General features: G+C 46.6%; 3 protein-coding genes across 5 annotated transcripts in view; 2 read left to right on the plus strand and 1 right to left on the minus strand.

Moving 5' to 3' along the window:
* The window catches only part of LOC144697178 (uncharacterized), a 685,261-nt gene that overhangs the window by 277,277 nt on the left and 381,968 nt on the right, over positions 1–26,016 (minus strand). The window lies entirely within an intron of this gene.
* The window catches only part of LOC144697082 (uncharacterized), a 303,267-nt gene that overhangs the window by 121,481 nt on the left and 155,770 nt on the right, over positions 1–26,016 (plus strand). The gene's annotated exons all lie outside the window — the stretch shown is intronic.
* The window catches only part of LOC144697950 (uncharacterized), a 103,811-nt gene that overhangs the window by 24,681 nt on the left and 53,114 nt on the right, over positions 1–26,016 (plus strand). Inside the window, exons 2-4 of the mRNA XM_078569905.1 lie at positions 4,821–4,884; positions 6,240–6,510; positions 6,624–6,713. Of these exons, the coding sequence (XP_078426031.1) occupies positions 4,821–4,884; positions 6,240–6,510; positions 6,624–6,713 (425 nt within the window). The remainder of the gene's footprint in view (positions 1–4,820; positions 4,885–6,239; positions 6,511–6,623; positions 6,714–26,016) is intronic.

Genomic DNA, 26,016 nt, shown 5'->3' on the forward strand with positions numbered 1-26,016 from the left:
TCCCCGCTTTGGACACCGAACCTGTGGGGTCACATCACCATTAGCCCCAGTCACCCCCTTTCCTGCTCCGATTGGTTGGAGGCCCATTTCCCAGTCAGTCCTCCAGCACCTTCCTGTCTCTCTATTAGTGTGACGCCCATGGCAGTTTCCAACTGGGGTGCAGGCCCCGTTATTCTCAGCTAAATTCAGCCCTCAGCTCTGTCATTGACACGAGCAATAGAGAGACAGAAAGGTGCTGGAGGCTCAAATGGGAAGTTGAAACTTGTGGCTCTAAACCAAATGTTAGGATCTCTGTAAAGACTGGTAACTTCTAAAAAGAAATTCAAATTCCCAGTGAACAAATTAAGGGATCACACGACAAGACTTCAAGTTTTATCACATTTACTGCAGCAAACAAACTAGAAGCAACATTGACTAAACTCTGTGTTTGTAGGCAAAGTATACCTTAAACTATAAAACTGAATTCTGCTCTATAACTTGTGACACAATTAAAAATCCTACTCCACAGTTATATTTTACTCTGTTCCTGAAGTAGATACTCAATACTCCCAGAACCAGTGCAAAGTGATCCTTTGCTCCCAAGGGTTTACTTCCATTCTTTTCTTTGCCAAGTCTGGCAATTTTTCATGCCAGGACTGACTTTCACCATGAAGGTTCTCCTGGGAATTCTCCCTCTAACTCAAGCAAGGTGAATCTTCCAGCTTTGTTTTCAATCCTCACAAATTTGGTCTTTTCAACCTGAGTGTGAAGTCCCACCCACATTGCTGCATGGTGAACCATGCAGACTTGTCACTTCTATCTGTTCCCGCTCTCTATCAATCCTGGCAGACAGATCTGTCTGTGAAATGCAGGGATATCTTTGAGGACCTTCCAATCCAATCGTACAATGACTTCCTATACACCCTTCCCCTCTCAAAGCCAATTTCCATGGCAACGGGAACCACATGGGCCTTGTATCCAGGTAGACATGTCAATTAGCTATCCTTTAGACTCCTAACTTCATTCTATCTTGAAAGTAAATAGACAATTAAAGTATAACCGTTTACAAAATCTGAAATTTTCAACATCTTCCTGGGATTTTGGACACTAACAGTTCATCCACTGTCAGCAGAGATGCTTTTGCCATTTTCTACAGGTGTGACCACCCTGCACCTTCTTTCCAGTAAAATAACCTGGGGCTCCCTTTAATCTTTAACAGTCAAGACACCGGGTTTGATATCAACGGAGTTCAGAACAGGTCACATCACCCCCCTTCATTCCTCCATTTTACCCTAAAGTGAAAACACTGTCTCAAAACATAACAATCATATAGAACCTCATGTTTGTAATACAACACTTCAACATTTGTCAATAAATATATGTTATTTATACTGGAGTTTTTATTATTAGATTTAGTAGATGGAGGCAAAGGGTGGTGGCTTTCCAAGGGTAACTTTCCCTTCCTAACTTTGTATTGTCTATAGTGTCAGCCGTGGCTCAGTGGGTAGCACTCTCACCTCTAGGTCAGAAGGTTGTGGATTCAAATCCCAGTTCAAGGAACCCAAGCACAAAAATCAAAGCCAATTTTCCTAGCGCCAGTACCGAGGGAGCTCTGCACTGTTGGAGGTGCTGTCTTACGGATGAGTTGTTAAACAAAGGGCCCAACTGCCCTCTCAGGAGGAGATAAAAAAAAATGACACAGCCACTATTTCTGCCCTTCCCTCATTGCCAACTGTAAGGGTCAACTTGCTTCAGTCATGGATGGGATTAACAGCAGCAACAACAGCAGAATCGAACCCCTGGAATCACTTGTGAACTCGCTGGTGTCTCAGTAGGTTGGATATCTGAGTGAATCCCTTCCCACACACAGAGCAGGTGAACGGCCTCTCTCCGGTGTGAACTCGCTGGTGTCTCTGCAGGGTGGTTAGCTGAGTGAATCCCTTCCCACATTCAGAACAGGTGAACGGTCTTTCCCCAGTGTGAATTCGCTGGTGTGTCAGCAGATGGGATGAATCTATGAATTCCTTCCCACACTCAGAGCAGATGTACGGCCTCTCCCCGGTGTGAATTCGCTGGTGTGTTCGCAGGTGGGATGACAGACTGAATCCCTTCCCACACTCAGAGCAGGTGTATGGCCTCTCCCTGCTGTGAACTCGCTGGTGTGTAAGGAGGTTAGATGACTGAGTGAATCCCTTCCCACAAACAGAGCAGGTGAACGGCCTCTCCCCAGTGTGAACGCGCTGGTGCATCTGCAGGTTGTATAACTGAGTGAATCCCTTACCACATTCAGAGCAGGTGAATGATCTCTCTTCAGTGTGAACTCGCTGGTGTGTCAGAAGGTTGGATGATTGAGTGAATCCCTTCCCACAAACAGAGCAGGTGAATGGCCTCTCCCCAGTGTGAACTCGCTGGTGTAGCAGGAGGGTGGATGAATTAATGAATCCCTTCCCACACTCAAAGCAGGTGAATGGCCTCTCTCCAGTGTGAACTCGCTGGTGTTTCAACAGGTTGGATGACTGCGTGAATCCCCTCCCACACACAGAGCAGGTGAATGGCCTCTCCCCACTGTGAATTCTTTGGTGATTCTGCTGGGTGGCTAAATCACTGAATCCCTTCTCAAACTCAGAGCTGGTGAATGGCCTCTCCACAGCATGAACTCGCTGATGTGCCTGCAGAAGGGATGAACCACTGAATCTCTTCTCACACACAGAGCAGGAGAACGGTCTATCCCCGGTGTGAACACGTTGATGAGTTTCCAGCTCAGACGGGAACCGGAATCCTTTCTCACAGTTCCCACATTTCCATGGTTTTTCCATGGTGTGCGTGTCCTTGTCCCTCTTTAGGTTCAATGATCAGTTGAAGCCTCGACCATACATAGGACACATGTATGGATTATCCCCGCTATCAATGGTGTGATTTTTTTTCAGGCTGTGTAAATGGTTAAAGCTCTTTCCACAGTCAATGCACTGGAATACTCTCACTTGGGTGTGTCTGCCTTGGTATTTTTCCAGTCACACTGATGTTTAAAATCTTTTGGAGCAGACAGAACAGATTAAGATTCTTCCTTCTAGATTCAAAGGCCAATAATATTCAGGTCCCAATGAATCGAGTGACTCCGTAAGATCTTCATCTGATGTTTGGTTTGAGATTTCTGTCTGTAAATATTCCCCTTCTAATACCCTGTAAAAGGAATTTACAAAAGTCAGCACTGTCAGTACAGGATAGAAATTCAAAACTGTTCTAGTTTCTATGGAATATTCTTTCCTCTCTTGTGATCCAAAAGCTGTAAATCTCCATCCCACACACTCTCCCTCCATTCTCACTCTCCTGTATCTAATAGACACCCTTTCAACTGCTGAAGATGCTAATCAATGCTGATCGACAGATCATGCTCACCATTTCCTGTCCTGGACACACAGACCTGAAAATCTTCATGCAGGCTGCTAGCCCTATATCTGTCTATATTACTGGAAAAAATTATGTGCAATATACAGTCATGTTAGACTTGATTAGCGATACGGTGGTGGGGGAGTGAGGAAGAATTTTATTCAGGCAGTGAGTGGACACAACTTACAACAACACGAGAAACAAATTCAGAACATACAATTCTAGTTGCTATCACCCCTGTGACTGGAAATATATAAAATGTATGTTAGGTTGCGATAGTACGAAATACAGAAATAAGAATAAATATAGTTCATCACAGAACCATAAATAATATATTTAATATGTACCAGAAAACAGCACGAGACATATCTCTGTCCTATCTTAATTTACTGTCCCCTTAAATGTCAGCCATCTTCTGGGGAAACCAGCCCTTTAATTGTGAACATGAGAAAAGAGACCATCCTTTTAGCCAGACAAATAAATGTGTCAAGCTGAGGGAGCAAAGGGTGTCAATGTCTTTAAGAGAGAGAGAGAGGCCTGGGCCAACCTTTCCAGAGTCTGCACCCTCCCTGGATTAACTTCCTTTCCCTTCAGTTCCTGCAAGTCAACAATTTCCCCCAGAATGAGAAAAGAAATGGAAAGGGAAGAAAAGAAAGTGTTTTACTCACAAATGTTGGACACAGGAGGAAGTTTTAGTCTAGGTGAAGCTCAATCTTCATTCACACAAAGCCTGCGCTCTGATTGGCTGGAGGACCGGAATCCTTCCGGTCCTCCAACTCTTCCCATTGGCCGTCCCTCAGTATGAGGGGAAGGGTGGGCTCTTCCCCGCACATGCGCAGCTTCCCCTCTCCCGAGTTCTCCGAGCGGCTTCTCGCTCTGGCCGGAGCCGTCAGCCGGTTGCCTGGAAACCTTGGTCGAGAAGTTGGAGGGGGAACAATGGGTGGGGGCGGGGCTCCCGTGTCCGCGCGCCTGGCCTGCAGACTGGAACCCGAGGACGTCACCGCGAAGCAGAGTGATTTCTATTGGCTGATTCAGACATTGTGGATGTCACAATGCGGAAGTTGGACAATGAGCTTCAGACTAAAACTTCCTACTCTGGGCAACATCTGTGAGGAAATCAATGTTTCCCTTTTTCGATTCATTTTCTCATTCTGGGGTAAATTGTTGACTTGCAGGAACTGAAGGGAAAGGAAGTGAATCCAGGGAGGGTGCAGACTCTGGAAAAGTCGGCCCAGGTCTCTCTCTCTCTCTTAAAGACATTGACATCCTTTGCTCCCTCAGCTTGACACATTTATTTGTCTGGCTAAAAGGATGGTCTCTTTCCTAATGTTCACAATTAAAGGGGTGGTTTCCCCAGGAGATGGCTGACATTTAAGGGGACAATTTCAGGGTGATTAACTGTCCTGTATTTTAAGGGATTGGTCCTTATTTTACCTTTTGTTCCGTATTTTTAGGACAGCCTGTGGGAAACTGATCGCTGGAGTGTCCAGGGTGAATTTGAGTGATTCAAGTGGGACTGCAAGTAAGTGAGTTGGCCAGCAGAGAGATGATGTGACTGAACCAGATAAGTTATAAGTTATAGTTGATTTTAAACCCCACCACCCCTTCCACTATTATTGTCTCAAGATCCTTCTCCCCACCCCCCAGTTTGAAACCCCCTAACCCACTCTCTTGGTCACCAGCATCCCACCATCCCCCTGACCGCACCACCCATGCTTCCAGCCCAACAGCTGAAGTGTCCCATATTTTATTATTGTGCCCCTCTGGACAATATAATAATGGAGGACATAGATATGTCTAATGTTGTGATAGGGGACTCTTTAGATACATTATTTATAGTACTGTAATTAAGTCCATTTATTATCCTTTCCAGTCTTGTAATATAGGACTGTAGCTGTGTTATGTATTTGCAATCATAGAGTCAGTACAGCACAGATGGAGCCCGACAACTCGAGTCCATGGGATTCTCTGTAGAGCAATCCAGTTAGTCCCATTCCCCCTCTACCTCCCCATTCCTCTGCAAGTTTATTTCCTTCAAGTATCCATCCAATTTTATTTTTAAATTATTGACCATCTCTGCATCCACCAATCTTGTAGGCAGTGGGTTCCAGATCATCACTACTTGCTCCCGAAATCAAGTTCCTCCCCACAGCCCCATGTATCTCTAATCATGTGATAGAGTTCTGTGTATTACACACATTTTTAGTGCAGTAATGTTGGGTGTATATTACAGCAGAGTAAGAATGGAGGGGGAATGATGGCTTTTGTAAACTCTTTTTACAGGACGTTAGAAGAGGAGGATTTCCAGACAGAAATCTCAAACCAAACGTCAAGATCTGACAGTCGTTCAATTCATCGCGACCTGAATATCATCAGCCTTTGAATCTTGAAGGAGAAATGTTTGTCTGTTCTGTCTGCTTCAAAAGATTTTAAACATCAGTGTGACTGGAAAAGCACCGAAACACACCCCCGCAAGTGAGAGTGTTCCAGTGCACTGACTGGGGAAAGAGCTTTAACCAGTTACACAGCCTGAAAGAACATCACACCATTCACAGTGAGGACAGACATTATACATGTCCTGTGTGAGGACAAGGCTTCAACTGATCATTGGATGTGGAGAGACACAAGGACACGCGCACCATGGAGAAACCATGGAATTGTGGAGACTGTGGGAAAGGATTCAGATCCCCATCTGAAGCTCATTGTCGCACTCATACTGGGGAGAGGCCATTCACCTACTCTGTGCGTGGGAATGGGTTCAGTCAGTTATCCAGCCTGCAGTCATACCAGCGTATTCACACCGGGGAGAGGCCATTTATCTGTTCTGAATGTGGGAAGGGATTCAGAAATTTATCATATCTGCATAACACAAGCGCGTTCATGCTGGGGAGAGGCCATTCACCTGCTCTGAATGTGGGACGGGATTTACTGATTCATCCAACCTGCTGCGACACCAGCGAGTTCACACCGGGGAGAGATGGTTCACCTGTTCCGAGTGTGGGAAGGCATTCAGTAATTCATCCGACCTGCATAAACACCAGCGAATTCACTCCGGGGAGAGACTGTTCACCTGCTCCGAGTGTGGGAAGGGATTCAGTCATTCATCCAACCTGCATAAACACAAGCGAATTCACACTGGGGAGAGCCGTTCACCTGCTCTGAGTGTGAGAAGGGATTCAGTTGGTTATCCACCCTCCTACTACACCAGAGAATTCACAATGGGGAGAGGCCATTCACCTGTTCTGAGTGTGGGAGAGGATTCAGCAATTCATCCGACCTGCAGAAACACAAACGTGTTCACACTGGGGAGAGGCCATTCACCTGCTCTCAATGTGAGAAGAGATTCGGTAATTCATCCGACCTGTATAAACACCAGCGAATTCACACTGCCAGGAGGCCGTTCACCTGCTCTGAGTGTGGGAAGGTATTCACTCAGTCATCCCACCTGTCGAGGCATCAGTGAGTTCACAAGTGATTAGAAGAGTTGGATTCTGCTGTTATTGCTGCTGTTAATCACATCCAGGACTGAACCATGTTCATTCTGACACTTGGTGAAGTGGGAGGGTCAGAGGGTTTCTTTCTGCTGGACTGGCTGGTCTCACGACTTTGCTTCCAGTGGGCTGATGTTCTTTGAGCTTGGGAGTGCACATTTCCACTGAAATGATCCACAAGAGCTGATGATGGACATTTATTTTATCCTGGATAGTAAATAGTGATTGTTCCTACCACTACAGGTAGATCTAAAATAAATACAGAAAGTGTTGGAAAAACTCAGCCGGTCTGGCAGCATCTTTGGCGAGAGAAACAGAGTTAACGTTTCGAGTCCAATATGACTCTTCCTCAGAACTTCAGAGATGGAGAAATGTGATGGGTTTGATGCTGTTGAGAAAAGTGAGAGGGTCCGGTAGAACAAAAGGGAAACTCAGGGATTGGTTAGAGGGCGGGCAAGATTAAATAATGAAAATGTCATGGAACAAAAGACAAAGGGAGTGATGATGGTTGTATTAAAGAAACAAAGCATTGGTCCAGAGTAAGTGTTAATGGCAGAATAAAGGACCGCTCTGTCTGAAAGCAAAAACATGAAAACAAGATGCAGACTGGCACTCGGCAAAAAAAAAATCAAAACAGAGAACAGAGTTGTTGGTCTGAAGTTGTTGAACTCAATACAAAAACAGAATTACCTGGAAAAACTCAGCAGGTCTGGCAGCATCGGTGGAGAAGAAAAGAGTCGACGTTTCGGGTCCACACGACCCTTCAACAGAACTGTTGAACTGTCTGTTCTGTTGAAGGGTTGTGTGGACCCGAAACGTTGACTCTTTTCTTCTCCACCAATGCTGCCAGACCTGCTGAGTTTTTCCAGGTAATTCTGTTTTTGTTTTGGATTTCCAGCATCCGCAGTAGTTTTTTGTTGAACTCAATGTTGAGTCCAGAAGGCTGTAAAGTGCTCATCAGAGGATGAGGTGCTTTTCGTCTAGCTTGTGTTGTGCTTCTCGGGAACATTGCAGCAGGCCGAGGACAGAAATGTGAGCATGAGAGCAAGGTGGTGAATTATAATGGCAGCAACTGGAAGGTCAGGGTCATGCTTGTGGACTGAGCGGAGGTGTTCCACAAAGAGGGTAGGGAACAGGGGACAGATGAATTAAAGAGAAACCATTTGGGTCCAGAACATAGTGCACATCCTTTTACACTGGTTGTCTTTGATCCTCAAGTAATTTTCTGTTTGTCTTTTAACCATTTCTGTTTCATTACAAACTTTTATCAGTAAAAATATTTGATTTTTCTGGACTTTTCATGATTACATTTCTGCACTTTAGGGAAAGTGGGTGAGAGGGGTTGGCAGGCTCTTTAACAGAAAGAGCGTCAATAGTATCTTTCAAAAGAGTGGATACTTGAAGGGGAAGAATTTGCAGGGTTGTAGGGAAAGAGCACTATACCCCCTGACCTTCCCCTCTCCGATGCTGAACGTTCAGTGCTCAGCAAAGGACTTAGTTTCATACCCTTACGCCCTCATCTCAATGAATTTCGGGCTCGGCATGATGCTGAACTCTTCTTCCGCCGTCTTCGTCTCCGTGCTCACTTCTTTGGGCAGGAGCCCTCTCCCCATTCAACGGATCCTTTTACCCACCTCCAATATTCTCCCTCCACTTGGACCCCTCCCTCTGGATTCTTACCTTCTCTTGATCTTTTCATTGAGAACTGTCGGCGTGACATTAGCCGTCTCAATTTCTCTGCTCCTCTCACCCATTCTAATCTGTCTCTCTCTGAACTCACTGCACTCCGTTCTCTCAGGTCCAACCCCAACATTGTCATCAAACCCGCTGACAAGGGTGGTACTGTTGTTGTCTGGCGCATTGACCTCTACCTCGCGGAGGCTGAGCGTCAACTCGCAGACGTTTCCTCCTACCTCTCCCTGGACCATGACCCCACCACAGAACATCAAGCCATTGTTTCCAGGACTGTCACTGACCTCATCTCCTCTGGAGATCTTCCTCCCACAGCTTCCAACTTGATAGTCGCCCAACCTCGGTCGGCCCGCTTCTACCTCCTACCCAAAATCCACAAACAGAACTGTCCTGGCAGACCGATCGTGTCAGCCTGTTCCTGCCCCACGGAACTCATTTCTCGTTATCTTGACTCCCTTCTCTCTCCCCTTGTCCAGTCCCTTCCCACCTACATCCGTGATTCCTCTGACACCTTACGTCACATCAACAATTTCCAGTTCCCTGGCCCCAACCGCTTCCTCTTCACCATGGATGTCCAATCCCTCTACACCTCCATCCCCCACCAGGATGGTCTGAGGGCCCTTAGCTTCTTCCTTGAACAGAGGCCCCAACAATCCCCATCCACCACTACTCTCCTCCGTTTGGCTGAACTTGTTCTCACACTGAACAATTTCTCCTTTAACTCCTCTCACTTCCTCCAAATAAAAGGTGTGGCTATGGGTACCCGCATGGGCCCCAGCTATGCCTGTCTCTTTATGGGGTATGTGGAACATTCCTTGTTCCAGTCCTACTCCGGCCCCCTCCCACAACTCTTTCTCCGGTACATCGATGATTACTTCGGTGCTGCTTCATGCTCTCGTCGGGACCTGGAAAAATTTATTAATTTTGCTTCCAATCTCCACCCCTCCATCATCTTCACATGGTCCATCTCTGACACTTCTCTTCCCTTCCTTGACCTCTCTGTCTCAATTTCTGATGATAGACTGTCCACCAATATCCATTACAAGCCTACCGACTCCCACAGCTACCTCGACTACAGCTCCTCACACCCCGCTTCCTGTAAAGACTCCATCCCATTCTCTCAGTTCCTTCGCCTCCGTCGCATCTGTTCTGATGACGCTACCTTCAAAAACAGCTCCTCTAACCGAGGTTTTCCATCCACGGTCGTTGACAGGGCCCTCAACCGTGTCCGGCCCATATCCCGCGCATCCTCCCTCACGCCTTCTCCTCCTTCCCAGAAACCCCCTTGTCCTCACTTATCACCCCACCAGCCTCCGCATTCAAAGGATCATCCTCCGCCATTTCCGCCAACTCCAGCATGATGCCACCACCAAACACATCTTCCCTTCACCCCCCTTGACGGCATTCCGTAGGGATCGTTCCCTCCGGGACACCCTGGTCCACTCCTCCATCACCCCCTACTCCTCAACCCCCACTTATGGCACCTCCCCATGCCCACGCAGAAGATGCAACACCTGCCCCTTCACTTCCTCTCTCCTCACCGTCCAAGGGCCCAAACACTCCTTTCAAGTGAAGCAGCATTTCACTTGCATTTCCCCTAACTTAGTCTACTGCATTCGTTGCTCCCAATGCGGTCTCCTCTACATTGGAGAGACCAAACGCAAACTGGGCGACCGTTTTGCGGAACACCTGCGGTCTGTCCGCAAGAAAGACCCAAACCTCCCTGTCGCTTGCCATTTTAACACTCCACCCTGTTCTCTTGCTCACATGTCTGTCCTTGGCTTGCTGCATTGTTCCACTGAAGCTCAACGCAAACTGGAGGAACAGCACCTCATCTTCCGACTAGGCACTTTACAGCCTTCTGGGCTGAATATTGAATTCAACAACTTTAGATCTTAAACCCCCCTCCCCCCATCCCCACCCCGTTTCTTTTCCCCCCCCCACCCGCCTTTTTTTTCAATAATTTATATAGATTCTTCTTTCCCCACCTATTTCCATTATTTTTAAATCTAAAACTAAAACCTTTAGTCTTTCCACCCCACCCCCACTAGAGCTGTACTTTGAATATCCTGCCTTGCATTCTTAATTAGCACTTTTCTCAGACAAAGACCACCACCTTCAACACCTCTTTGACCCTTTTGTCTCTGACATCTTTTGATTATCTGCTCACACCACACCCTCAATGTGTCTCTTCCCCCCCACCCACCTTAAACCAATTTATATTTCTCCCTTGTTGAAACTATGCTTCAGTTCTGCTGAAGGGCCATGAGGGCTCGAAACGTTGACTGATTTCTTCTCCGCCGATGCTGCCAGACTTGCTGAGTTTTTCCAGGTAATTCTGTTTTTATTTTGTTTTGGATTTCCAGCATCCGCAGTAGCTTTTAGCTTTTTGTTTTTATCTTTGAGTTGCTAGATCTGTTTGAAATCTATCCCATTTAACACAGTGGTGGCACCACACAACATGATGGAGCGTATCCTCAATGTGAAGATGGGAGTTTGTGTCCACAAGGACTGTGTGGTAGTCTCTCCGACCGAAAATGTCATGGACAGATGTATCTGTGATGTAGATTGAGGATGAGGTCAAATATGTTTTTCCCTCTCGTTGGTTCCCTCACCACCTGCCGCAGACCCAGTCTAGTAGTGATGTCCTTTAGGACACAGCCAGCTTGGTCAGTAGTGGTGCTACCGAGCCACTCTTGGTGATGAGCATTGAATACCCCTACCCAGAGTACATTCCGTGCCCTTTACACCCTCAGTGCTTCCTCCAAGTGGTATTCAACATGGAGAAGCACTGATACATCAGCTGAGGGAGGGCGGTATGGGGCAATCAGCAGGAGGTTTCTTTGCCCATGTTTGACCTGATGCCGTGAGACTTCATGGGGTCCGGAGTCAATGTTGAGGAGTCCAAGGGCAACTCCCTCCTAACTGTAAACCACTGTGCCGCCACCTCTGCTGGGCCTGTCCTGGACATACCCAGGGATGGTGATGGGGGTAAAAGCAAAAAATTGCGGATGCTGGAAATCCAAAACAAAAATAAAAATACCTGGAAAAACTCAGCAGGTCTGACAGCATCTGCAGAGAGGAACACAGTTAATGTTTCGAGTCTGTATGAGTTTTCAACAGAACTAAGGAAAAATAGAAGGGAGATGAAATATAAGCTGGTTTAAGGGGCGGGGGGCAGGGGGTGGGACAAGTAGAGCTGGAAAGAAGGTCAGTGATAGGTGGAGATAACCAAAAGATGTCATAGGCAAAAGGACAAAGAGGTGTTGAAGGTGATGATATTATCTAAGGAATGTGTTAATAGGTGACATTAAGGGTAGAAAGCAGGACGAGCAAGGTACAGATAGCCCTCGTGGGGGTAGGGTGGGGTGGGGGATAGGGATCGAAATAGGCTAAAAGGTAGAGATAAAACAATGGATGGAAATACATTTAAAAATAATGGAAATAGGTGGGAAAAGAAAAAGCTATATAAATTATTGGAAAAAAGGGGGATCGGAAAGGGGGATCGGAAAGCGGGTGGGGATGGAGGAGAGAGTTCATGATCTAAAATTGTTGAACTCAATATTCAGTCCGGAAGGCTGTAAAGTGCCTAGTCGGAAGATGAGGTGCTGTTCCTCCAGTTTGCGTTGAGCTTCAGTGGAACATTGCAGCAAGCCAAGGACAGACATGTGGGCATGAGAGCAGGGTGGAGTGTTGAAATGGCAAGTGACAGGGAGGTCTGGGTAATGCTTGCGGACAGACCGAAGGTGTTCCGCAAAGCGGTCACCCAGTCTGCGTTTGTTCTCTCCAATGTAGAGGAAACTGCATTGGGAGCAGCGAATGCAGTAGTTGTCTTCCTGTCGCTTGCCATTTCAACATTCCACCCTGCTCTCATGCCCACATCCTTGAAGAGAAGCGCGAGAGAGGAGCCGGGAGTTGAAGAGAAGCGCGAGAGACGCCGGTAGTTGAAGAGAAGCGCGAGAGGAGCCGGGAGTTGAAGGGAAGCGCGAGAGGAGCCGGGAGTTGAAGGGAAGCGCGAGAGGAGCCGGGAGTTGAAGAGAAGCGCGAGAGGAGCCGGCAGTTGAAGGGAAGCGCGAGAGGCATCGGGAGTTGAAGAGTCACCAGCTGCAGATCCTGGAAGCCCGGGTTTCGGAGTTGAAGCGGAGGCTGGAAGACTGGAGCATCCGCGAGGTGGAGAGTATCATGGATAGAAGGTATAGAGAGGGGAATGGTCTCTCAGGGGTGAGCAGCAACAGGCAAATTCGTTACATCACGGCTGGCTCTGCTGCACAGGGGAGGAGTAAAAAGTGTGGGAATGCAATAGTTATAGGGGATTCAACTATAAGGGGAATAGATAGGCGTTTCTGTGGCCGCAAATGAGACTCCAGGATGGTATGTTGCCTCCCTGGTGCAAGGGTCAATGATGTCTCAGAGCGGCTACAGGACATTCTGAAGGGGGAGGGTGAACAACCAGTGGTCGTGGTACACATTGCTACAAATTACATAGGTAAAATTCTAGAGTCCATTATAAAAGATTTAATAGCTGCGCATGTGGAAAACAGTGGCAGAATCAGACAGAGTCAGCATGGATTTATGAAAGGGAAATCATGCTTGACAAATCTACTGGAATTTTTCGAGGATGTAACCAGTAGAGTTGATGAGAGGGAGCCAGTGGATGTGGTTTATTTGGATCTTCAGAAGGCTTTCGACAAAGACCCACATAAGAGATTGGTGTGTAAAATTAAAGCGCATGGGATTGGGGGTCGTGTATTGAGATGGATAGAAAACTGGTTGGCAGACAGGAAACAAAGAGTATGAATAAATGGGTCTTTTATGAATGGCAGGCAGTGACTAGTGGGGTACTGCAGGGATCGTAGCTGGGACCTCAGTTATTCACAATATATGTTAATGATTTAGATGAGGGAATTAAATGTAATATCTCCAAATTTGCAGATGACACAAAGCTGGGTGGGAGGGTGAGCTGTGAGGAGGATGCAGAGATGCTTCAGTGTGATTTGGACAAGCTGAGTCAATGGGAAAATGCATGGCAGATGCAGTATAATGTGGATAAATGTGAGGTTATCCATTTTGATAGCAAGAACAGGAAGGCAGACGATTATCTGAATGGCTATAAATTGAGAGAGGTGAGTGTGCAACGAGACCTGGGTGTCCTTGTACACCAGTCGCTGAAGGTAAGCATACAGATGCAGCAGGCGGTAAAGAAGGCAAATGGTATGTTGGCTTTCACAGCCAGAGAATTCAAGTACAGGAACAGGGATGTCTTGCTGCAATTGTATAGGACCTTGGTGAGACCACACCTGGAATATTGTGTGCAGTTTTGGTCTCCTTATCTGAGGAAGGATGTACTTGCTATAGAGGGAGTGCAGCGAAGGTTTACCCGACTGATTCATGGGATGGCAGGACTGACATATGAGGAGAAATTGAGTCAATTAGGATTATATTTGCTGGAGTTCGGAAGAATGAGGGGGGATCTCATAGAAACCTATAAAATTCTAACAGGGCTAGACAGGGTAGATGCAGGAAGGATGTTCCCGGTGGTGGGGGAGTCCAGAACCAGGGGTCACAGCCTGAGGATATGGGGTAGACTATTTAGGACTGAGATGAGGAGAAATTTCTTCACCCAGAGAGTGGTGAGCCTGTGAAATTCATTACCACAGAAAGTAGTTGAGACCAAACCATTGTATGTTTTCAAGAAGGAGTTATATGTAGCTCTTGGGGAGAAAGGGATCAAAGGATATAGGGAGAAAGTGGGAGCAGGCTATTGAGTTGGATGATCAGCCATGATCATAATGAATGGTGGAACGGGCTCGAGGGGCTGAATGGCCTACTCCTGCTCCCAGTTTCTATGTAAAAAAAGGGATGAGGTCCTAAAAGCAGAATATAGGGAGTTAGGAAGTAAGTTGAAAAGTAGGACCTCAAAGGTAGTGATCTCAGGATTACTACCAGTGCCACGTGCTAGTCAGAGTAGAAATAGCAGCAGAAATCAGATGAATACGTGACTGAAGAGATGGTGCGAGGGGGAGGGTTTCAGATTCATGGGACATTGGGACCGGTTCTGTGCAATGTGGGACCAGTACAAACTGGCCGAGTTTCACCTGGGCAGGACCGGGACTGATGTCCTAGGCAGAACATTTGCCAGAGTGGTTGGGGAGGGTTTAAGCTAAAATGGCAAGGGGGTGGGAACCTATGTAAGGGGTCAGAGGAGGGGAAATCAAGGACATGAACAAAAGACAGAAAGGGGAATTAGAAAAGTGATAGGCAGAGAAAACAAGGGCAAGAATCAAACAGGGCCTCAGTAAAAAATATTGGGAATGGGACAAGTAATGTTAAAAAGACAAGCCTTAAGGCTTTGTGCCTTAACTCAAGGAGCATTTGCAATAAAGGGATGAATTAAATGTGCAAATAGATGTAAACAGGTATGATATAGTCGGGATTACAGAGACATGGCTGCAGGGTGACCAGGGATGGATACTAAACATCCAGGGGTATTCAGTATTTAGGAAGGACAGACTAAAAAGAAAAGGCTTTGCTGGTTAAAGAGGAAATTAACGAATAGTGAGTAAAGATATTAGCTCCAACGATGTGGAATCTATATGGGTCGAGCTGAGAAACACTAAGGGGCAAAAACCGTTAGTGGGGGTTGTATATAAACCCCCAAACTATAGTGGTGATGTTGGGAATGGCATTAAACAGGAAATTAGAGACGCATGCAATAAAGGAACATCTGTAATTATGGGTGGCTTTAATCTGCATATAGATTGGGCAAATCAAATTAGCAATAATACCGTAGAGGAAGAATTCCTGGAGTGTATATGGGATGGTTTTCTGGGCCAATACGTTGAGGAACCTACTGGAGAACAGGCCATCCTAGACTGAGTATTTTCTGATGAGAAAGGAATAATTGGCAATCGAGGTGTGCGAGGCTCCTTGGGGATGAGCAACCATAATATGATAGAATTCTTCATCAAGATGTAGAGTGACTTAGTTGATTCTGAGACTTGGGTCCTGAATCTTAATAAAGGAAACCACAATGGTATGAGGTGCGAGTTGGCTATGATGGATTGGGAAATGTTACTTAAAGGGATGAGCTCAGTCAGTCTCATACTCTCGCCTCTGAGTCTGAAGGTTATGGGTTCAAGTCCCCACTCCAGAGACTCGAGTCCCCCATAAACCAGGGCTGGCACTCTTTCAGTCTTCAGCTGCCAGGTTCCTAAACTCTGGAATTCCCTCCCTGAACCCCTCCACTTCTCTCTCCTCCTTTTAGACTCTGCTTAAAACCTACCTTTTCTTCTCTCACATCAAGGTCTCGATAAAGTGTGTCTCCAAAACAAAGCTGATTTATTTGACATTTACCCAGAATATTAATGTCCAGCACAGTTACTGGGGTTATTAAAATCAACAGAAACAAACGCCAACTGTCAGAATGATCATGGTTCAGCCCTGGTTGTGATTAGCAGCAGTAATAACAGCAGAATCCAGCCCCTGGAGTGAACAATGGACTCACTGGTGTGTCAGGAGCTGGGATGAGTGAGATAATCCATCCCACACTCGGAACATTTAATCAGCCTCTCGCCAGCCTGAACCCACTGCTGGGCCAGCAGACTGGATGACTGAGTGACTCCATTCCCACATACGGAGCAGGTGATCGGTGTGAGCTCACACATATGTAATCAAGCTGGATGAGGAAGTGAATCCCTTTCCTTCTCCTTCAATTTGACCCACATTGTCATGACCTGCACCATGGGTAGGACAAGGAGGCAGATCCAGAATCCACCCCAGCCTGAATGTGGATCGAGCCTCATGCCCTTGGCACCAATCTGATCCACACCCAACATCCAGGCAACTGAGCCGACCAGCCCCCATTCCCCACAAGGGATGTGAGTTGCTACGGCAACACACTACAGATAGTGATCGTCACAGCTCCAATTTCTTTCCACCATGTGGCTGAGCAGAAATCTCTGCCAATCTTACCACCTGCCATTGGTGTGTGTTGGAAGCTTTTACAAGTTGATGTTAAATCTGTTTGGCTGCATTGTGAAGACACTTTCCTTGGTCGTCAAGTCCTAGACTGGGACTTGAACCGGGAGCTTCAGGCTCAGCGGCAGGGACACAACCCACTGCTCCACAAGACCTCCCCTGGCACCCATTGCCCTCCCCAATATGTCACCCAGCTGTCTATATCTTTACAGAAAGAGAGTCATATTCTACTCGAAACATTAACTCCATTTCTCTCTTCACAGATGATTCCAGACCTGTTGAGTGTCTCCAGCACTTTCTGTTTCCATTTCAGTCGAAGTGTTTACACTCGAAACCCCTGTTTTGCTAAGGCAACGTCACAATCAAATCCAGTGACTACCCACATGTACTTTGTGTCAGGGCGGGGTCACTGCGCCCCCATCACCACTTTCCACCCCAGTCCCAGGAGTTTGGAGACTGGGTTCCGGATGAATAATGGCGGCGGGAGCTCCCACAATGCGCCGCGCTGAGGAAGCCGCTCTATCCGCCGCGCGGGCGGGCGGCCCAGGGCTGCTCATGTCCGAGGGGGAGGGTAAGTTGCGCATGTGCGGGGCAGAGCCCGCCCCTTCCCTTCATGCTGAGGGCTCCACCAATGGGAAAAGTTTGTGGATCGGACGACTCTGGCTCTCCAGCCAATCAGAGCGCGGGCTTTGTCTGACTGAAGATTGAGCTTCACACAGACTGAAACTTCATCCTGTGTCCAACATCTGTGAGTAAAACACTTTCTTTTCTCCCCCTTTCCATTTCTTTTCTCATTCTGGGGGGAAATTGTTGACTTGCAGGAACTGAAGGGAAAGGAAGTGAATCCAGGGAGGGTGCAGACTCTGGAAAGGTTGGCCCAGGTCTCTCTCTCTCTTAAAGACATTGACATCCTTTGCTCCCTCAGCTTGACACATTTATTTGTCTGGCTAAAAGGATGGTCCCTTTCCTCATGTTCACAATTAAAGGGGTGGTTCCCCATGAGATGGCTGACATTTAACGGGACAGTAAATTCATATAGAACAGAGACATGTCTAAGATAAAAGCAAAATACTGCTGGAAATCTGAAACAAGAACAGAAAATGATGGAAAAGCTCAGCAGGTCTAACAGCCTCTGTGGAGAGAAAAAACACAGTAAACGTTTCGAGCCCTTTTGATTCTTTCGATATGTCTAATGTTATATGGTACATATTAGATATATTATTTATGGTTCTGTAATGAGATACATTTTATTATTTCTAGTCCTGTAATATAGTACTGTAACTAGGTTATATATTTTCAGTCATAGCGTCATTACGGCACAGGAGGAGTCCATCTGGCAACTGAATCTATGCCGACTCTCTGTCGAGCAATCCAGTCAGTCCCATTCCCCCTCTATTTCCCTGATCCCCTGCTTATTTCCTTCAATTTTATTTCCTTCAAGTGTCCATCCAGTTTGATTTTGGAATCATTGATTGTCTCTGCTTCCACCATCCTCGTAGGCCGTGAGTTCGAGGTCATGACCGCCTGCTCCCTCACATCGACCCTGTGTCTTAACCAAGTGACACTGTCCCAATGATGATGCAGGAAGATTTTCAGATCTCTGTGTCCAGGGGAACAAGCGATCAGCATTGATCTGTTGATCAGCATGAATCAGCACCTTCAGGAGAATTGGGAGGGTGTATATTAGGTACAGCAGAGTGAGAATGTAGGGAGTGTGTGTGGGATGGAGATTTACAGCTTTTTGGGGAACAATGGGGGAAAGAATGTTGCACAGAAACTAGAATTGCTTTTCTGAATTTCTATCCTGTACTGAGAGTGATGACTTTTGTAGTCTCCTTTTATAGTAGATAAGAAGAGTATTTTCAGTGCCAAGTTTCACACAAAACATCACGTTAAGATTTGACAGAGTCACTCAATTCATGGGAACTGAACATCATCAGCCTTTGAATTAAGAAGGAGAAATGTTTGTCTGTTCTGTCCACTTTGAAATGTCTTAAACATCAGTGTGACTGGATAAGCACCGAGACGCCACACATCCCAGTTGGAGTGTTCCAGTGCACTGACTGTGGAAGGAGCTTTAACCAGTCACACAGTCTGAAAAAACATCACCATTCACAGCGGGAAGGGACTGTACACATGTCCTGTGTGTGAACAACGCTACAACAGATTGTCAAACCTGGAAAGACACAAGGATAGGCGCACCATGGAGAAACCATGGAAATGTAGGGACTGTGGGAAGGGATTCAAGTACCCATCCAAGCTGAAAACTCATCAACGCAGTCACACCGGAGAGAGGCCATTCATCTGCTCTGAGTGTGGGAAAGGATTCAGTGATTCATCTGCCCTGCGGAGGCACTGGCAAGTTCACTCTGGGGAGCGGCCTTTCATCTGCTCTGCGTGTGGGAAGGGATTCACTCTGGTATCCATCCTGCTGACACACCAGCGAGTTCACACCGGGGTGATGCCATTCACCTGCTCTGAGTGTTGGAAGGGATTCAGAGATTCATCCCACCTGCTGACACACCAGCGAATTCACACCGGGAAAAGGCCTTTCACCTGCTCCGAGTGTGCAATGGGATTCAAGCAGTTTTCCCACCTCCTACGACACCATGTCACTCACACGAATGAGAGACCGTTTAAGTGCTCAGACTGTGGAAGTGGCTTGAAAAGCTCTAGGGAACTGGAGAGCCACCAGCGCATTCACACTGAGGAGAGACCTTTCAGCTGCTCTGAGTGTGGGAAGGGATTCAGTGAATCATCCAGCCTGCTGAGACACCAGCGAGTTCACACCACGGAGAGACCATTCACTTGCTCCGTGTGTGCGAAGGGATTCAGTGATTCATCCGGCCTGCTAAGACACCAGCGAGTTCACACCGGGGAGAGGCCGTTCACCTGTTCTGAGTGTGGGAGGGGATTTAATCAGTTATCCAACCTGCTGAGACACCAGCGAGTTCACAAGCGATTCCAGGGTCGGATTCTGCTGTTATTGCTGCTGTTAATCACATCCAGGACTGAACCATGTTCATTTTGACACTTGGTGAAGTGGGAGAGTCGGAGGGTTTCTTTCTGCTGGACTGGCCGGCCTCACAACTTTGCTTCCAGTGGGCTGATGCTCTTTGAGCCTGGGAGTGCACATTTCCACTGAAATGATCTACAAAACCTGATGAAGGACATTTATTTTATCCTGGAGAGTAAATTATGTTTTTCCTACCACTACAGGTAGATCTAATATAAATATATTTGTCTCTGTTCCATTGAGTCTACAGCACAGGGCCAGGCCAATCGTCTCAATTGGTCTCTGTCAGTATTTATGCTCCTCATGACCCTCCACCCTGCCCACTTCATCTCCCCCTCCATCAGCATATCCTTCTATTCCTTTCTCCCTCATGTATGTATCTAGCTTCCCCTTAAATGTATTCATGCTATTCACCTCAACGACTCGCTGTGGTAGCGAGTTCCACATCCTCACCACTCGCTGGATAAAGAGGTTTCTCATGAAATCCCTATTGGATTATTTAACCCCTTCATCATCTTAAAGACTTCCATCAGATCACCCTTCAGTCTTCTCTTTTCTAGAGAAAAGCAGCCCCAGCCTTTTCTGAGGGTTAAATGCTCTAATTTCTGGTATTATTCTTGTGAATCTTTGTTTCCCCCTTCTCCAGTGCCTCTATTTCCTTTTTCTAAATGGAGATCACATATGTTGACAGTACTCCCAGTGTAGTCTAACCATGTTTCAAAACAAGTTGAGCATAACATCCCTGCTTTTCAATTCTATCCCTCTAGAATGGAACGCTAAACCTGGGCCCCACACTTTGGGAAAGATGTGAAGTTCTTAGAGGAGGTGCAGAGGAGATTGACGAGAATGGCCCCAGGGATGAGGGACTTCAGTTAGTTGAAGAGACTGGAGCAGCTGAAATTGTTCTTTTTTGACCACAGAATCATTAGAGTAGAGGAGTCCATTCAGCCCATCGTGTCAATGCCGGCTCACTGCAGAGCAAACCAGTCAGTCCCATTTCCTTGTTCTATCCCTGTTGCCCTGAAAATGTATTTCCCATGACTGCCCATCCAGTTTCTGTTTGAAACCATTCACTGTCACTGCTTCCACCCACCTCGCAGACAAGCGAGTTCCATGTCATCACCACTCACTGTGTAAAAACGTTCCTCCTAATTTCCCCCCAATATCTTTTCATTTTCATTCTTTCATGTGGGTGTGGGTGTCTCTGGCTAGGCCAGCACTTGTTGCCCCTCCCTAATTGCCCCTTGAGAAGGTGGTGTTGAGCTGCCTTCTTGAACCACTGCAGTCCATGTGGTGTAGGTACATCCACAGTGCTGTTAGGGAGGGAGTTCCAGGATTTGACCCAGTGCCAGTGAGGGAACAGTGATGTAGATATATCTCCTGTACAAAACCTGTGTCCCCCTTGTCCTTGTACCTTCAGCGAATGGGAACATCTTTTCTTTGTCCACCTTATCTAAACCTGTCATAATCTTGTACACCTCTATCAAATCTCCCCTCAACCTCCTTTGCTCCAAGGAGAACAACCCCAGCTTCTCCAACCTAACCTTGTGGTTAAAATGCCTCATCCCTGGAACCATTCTGGTAAATCTCCTCTCCACCCTCTTAGGGACCCTCAAATCCTTCCTAAAGTGTGGTGACCAGAACTGGTCTCAATACTCTAGTTGTGGCCTAACCAAAGCTTTCTAAAAGTTCAGCAAAACTTCCATGCTTTTGTTCTCAACCCCTCTATTTCTGAAGCCCAAGATCCCATGTGCTTTGCTAATTCCTCTCTCACTCTGTCCTGCCACCTTCAATGATCTCTGCACATGAATTCCCACGTTCCTGTGTCCCTGCTCACTCTTTAGAACTGTGCCATTAAGTATATATTTCCTCTCCCTATCCTCTCTGCCAAATCACATCACCTCACACTTCTCTGTATTAAATTCCATCTGCCACTTCAGAGAATGTTAAGGGGAGATTTAATTGTTAAACTAAACATAGAGAGAAGAGGAGGCACTGCTTTCTTTATTATGTCACCCACAATTGAAGATGATTCCCCTCCCTTTCAATGCACACGAGGCCCATAGAGCACAGAAAGAGGCCATTTGGCCCTTCGTACTCCTGCAGGCTCTTTGAAAGAGCTGTCCAATTAATCCCATCGCCCTGCAATTTTCTTTTCCTTTCAAGAATCTGTCCCATTCCCTTCTGAAAGATACAGTTGAATTTGTTTCCAGCGCGTTTTAAAGGCAGTGAATTCCAAATCACAACAACTCGCTGTGATTTTTAAAACAAAAGAAATCCTCTGCTTGGATGTGGTGTGTTTGAATTTTCAAAAAGCGTTTGGAAAGGTGTCAAACAGGAGGTTTATACACAAAATGAGCTCTCAATCTCTATGAATGTTTTCGATGAGGGACCGAGTGTAATATCTCCAAGTTTGCTGACAATTAAGCAAGGACTTGCATTTCTATAGCGCCTTTCACGACCACAGGACCTCCCAAAGCGCTTTACAGCCAATGAAGTACTTTTGAGGTGTAGTCACTGTTGTAATGTAGGAAACTCGGCAGCCAATTTACACACAGCAAGATCCCACAAACGGCAATGTGATCATGAGCAGATGATCTGTTTTTAGTGATGTCGATTGAGGGATGGATATTGATCAGGACACTGGTGATAACTCCCCTGCTCTTCTTTGAAATAGTGGCTGTGAGATCTTTCACATCCACCTGAGAGGGCAGATGGGGCTGGCAGTTTAACATCTCATTCGAGAGAAGGTTGCACTGACAATGCAGCACTCCCCCAGTGCTGGCACTGGGAATATGGGCGTTGATTTTTGTCCTCAGATCCCGGGTGTAGGATTTGAACCCACAGCCTCCTGACCCAGAGATGAGAGTATTACCCACTGAGCCACGGCTGACACTATAGACAATACAAAGTTAGAAACAGAAAGTTATCCTTTGCCTCCAGCGTCTAAATCTAATAATAACAACCCCAGTATAAATAACAAGTGTTTGAGTGACAAATGTTGAAGTGTTGGTTTAGAGCCACAAGTTTCAACTTCCCATTTGAGCCTCCAGCACCTTTCTGTCTCTCTATTGCTCATGTCAATGACAGCCAGGCGACGGAGCTGAGGGCTGAATTTAGCTGAGAATAACGGGGCCTGTGCCCCAGTTGGGAAACTGCCATGGGCGTCACATTGATAGAGAGACAGGAAGGTGCTAAGGACTGACTGGGAAATGGGCCTCCAACCATTCGGGGCACAGGAGGGGGTGACCGGGGCTGATGGTGACCCAACCCCCAGGGTTCAGTGCCCCTGTGTCCAAAGCGGGGAGTCACGGGAACAGGGTACAGAGGAGCCGAAGAGAAACCATTTGGGTCCAGAACATTGTGCCCATCCTTTTACACTGGTTGTCTTCGATCCTCAAGTCATTTCCTGTTTATTAACCACATTCTGTTTCATTAATAAACTTTTATCAGTAAAAATATTTGATTTTTCTGGACTTTTCATGATTAGAATTATTCACTTTAGGGAAAGTGGGTGAGAGGGGTTGGCAGGCTCTTTAACAGAAAGTGAGTCTCTCTAAGATAATTGGCAAAGGAGCCAGAGGGGAAGATGAGATTTTACTTTTGACACAGTGATGTTGAAAATGGGGTTCAGGGAGTCAATTAACCTTTATCCCATTTTTCCAAACTCTAAAATGATGCACAGTGATAACCCTTATTGGTGACAGTAGTTTGATTTTATTTAGTATAAATAAGACCTGACACATGCTCATGTCTGAGCAGTAGTATCAAAGTGCAGCATTACTATTACACTCTGGGTAGATGCACCATCTCCACGTAAATGTTCCCTGGTCTGCCCCAGATGCCATGGCACCAGTCAATGCAATATGTAAAACCTCTACAAATCTCTGTGCTCAGGGAATCCCTTCTGATACTTTTTTACATCACAAAGTCTATAGAGACTGATTTTACCCAATCATTGCTGAGCTAACATTTGAACGGACCAATTACAAAACCTGTCATTGAACCATCTGTACCTGCCCAAGCCATGTCAAACTCTCAAAAACTTGGCTTCCCATGCTCTGTCCTCGGTACAGGGAGTCAGCATTCCAAACTACAGTTTCTCTTCCTGTCACCTGTGTATCATCCTCACCCAGAGAATAATCATAACAGGAATAAAAACAGGAGAAGTGTAACAATCAAATTAAAAATAAATGCACAGCCAGTCATAATTTTTATTTAGTGTTCACGAATTAGCAAGAAAACCCGAAGTAGGGGGTTCCCCAGGATTCTTACAGTCCACACCTTGAGGGAGAGGAGAACTCTATCTCCGACCCCTCAATTTCATTCCGTTACTCCGTTATTTTTCAGTTCTGTTCTGGCCCCACCTGGGGTAACATCTACTTGATCTTTTCTTCTGAAGGAGCACTGTGAGTTCTAGGCTACTAGTGTGCTTGCACAGGAACAGGAGAATGAGCACATCCTGGGGCACAGTGAGAGTGGGTATTCAGAATTTGGTGTAAAGCAGGAATTCGGTGCACAGGGGACGAGGTGTTCTTTGCATTTTTTCCTTGCTATCCAACTTCTTAATTCTTAAGAGCGTGCTGCAGCAGGAGAGGCTACAAGGGAAAGAAACCACTGGTAAGTAGTGGGTAAAGAATTTACTACTTTAATCGCTTATAGTTTAAGATCTTTTTGTGGTTTACAGTTTGTATACTCTACAGTAACGAGGATCAAGAAAGAAGGGCCCTAGAGTAATTGACTTAAAAGGTTTAATTTAAAGGGATATGTCATAGCAGGAGCACTGAAAGCTGTGGTGTACTCCTCGTGCTCCATGTGGGAAGCCAGGGACATTTCCAGTGCCCGGGACCAGCGTGTGTGCAGGAAGTGTGCCCAGCTGCAGCTCCTGGAAGCTCGGGTTTCAGAGCTGGAACAGCGGGTGGGGACACTGTGGAGCATCCGCGAGTCTGAGAGCATCGTGGATAGCACGTTTAGAGAGGTGGTCACACCGCAGATGAAGGGACTTGAGGAAGGAAGGGAATGGGTGACCACTAAGCAGTCCAAGAGAAACCGGCAGCTAGTTCAGGAGTCCCCTGGGGTTCCGCTCGCAAATCGGTATTCCATTTTGGAGGCTGATGAGGGCACTGGTTCCTCCAGGGAGTGCGGACAGAGCCAAGCTTCTGGCACCATAAGCAGCCTGTCTGTACAGGAGGGGAGGAAGAGCAATAGTAATAGGGGATTCTATAGCCAGGCGAACAGATAGGCGCTACTGTGGCCGTCAACGTGAGTCCAGGAAGGCATGTTGCCTCCCTGGTGCCAGGGTCTGGGATGTCACTGAGCGGCTGCAGGACATCCTGAAGAGGGAGGCTGATCAGGCAGAGGTCATGGTACATGTTTGTACCAATGACATAGGTAGAAAGAGGGATGAGGCATCAAGAAATTCAGGGAGTTAGGCAGTAGACTAAAAAGCAAGACCTCTCGGGTTGTAATCTCTGGATTACTCCCAGTGCCACGTGCTGGTGAGCTCAGAAATAGGAGAATAGCACAGATGAATACGTGGCTTAAGAGTTGGTGCAGGAGGGAAGGTTTTAGATTCCTGGATCACTGGGACCGTTTCTGGGAAAGGTGGGACCCTGTACAAGCGGGAAGGTCTACATCTGAACCAGAGTGGGACTAACATTCTTGCGGGCGGGTTTGCTAGTGCTGTTGGGAGGAGTTTAAACTAAGTCGGCAGGAGGAGGGGACACAGAATGTGAGCAGAATAGGGACACATCATAATACAGGAACACAATCAAGTCAGAGGGAGTACAGCTGCAATAAGCTTCAAGGGAGTAAGGCAAGGCTGGATGGCCTCTACTTTAATGCCAGGAGTGTTACAGGTAAAACGGATGAGTTAAGGGTGAGGATTGACATGTGGAATTGTGATATAGTATCCATCACTGAGATGTGGTTGAGGGAGGGCAGGATTGGCAGCTCAACATTCCGGGATATAGAATCTTAAGGCGAGACGGGAGGGGGTAAAAGAGGAGGAGGCGTTGCATTATTAGTTAAGGAGTCCATTACTGCAGTAAGGAGAGATGATATCTTGGAGGGGGCATCGAATGAAGCTTTGTGGGTAGAGCTTAGGAATAAAAAAGGGGCAACCACATTATTAGGTGTTTATTCTAGACCCCCACATAGTCAGCGGGAAATTGAGGAGCAAATATGTGCACAATTTTAAGAGGTGTTTAAAACAATAACAATAGGGTAATTATATCAGGTGATTTCAACTTTCTCAACATTAATTGGGATAGACATGGTGTTAAGGGCTTGGATGGAGTGGATTTCTTGAAATGTGTACAGGAGAACTTTTTAGGTCAATATGTAGAGGGTCCAACAAGGGATGGTGCATTGCTGGACCTAATTCTGGGGAATGAAGCCGGACAGGTGGCTGAAGTGGTGGGTGAGCATTTTAGTGGCAGCGACCACAACCTGGTACAGTTTAAGTTTGTTATC

Source organism: Cetorhinus maximus, chromosome 23, assembly GCF_964194155.1.
Source record: "Cetorhinus maximus chromosome 23, sCetMax3.hap1.1, whole genome shotgun sequence".
NCBI classification, from domain to species: domain Eukaryota; kingdom Metazoa; phylum Chordata; class Chondrichthyes; order Lamniformes; family Cetorhinidae; genus Cetorhinus; species Cetorhinus maximus.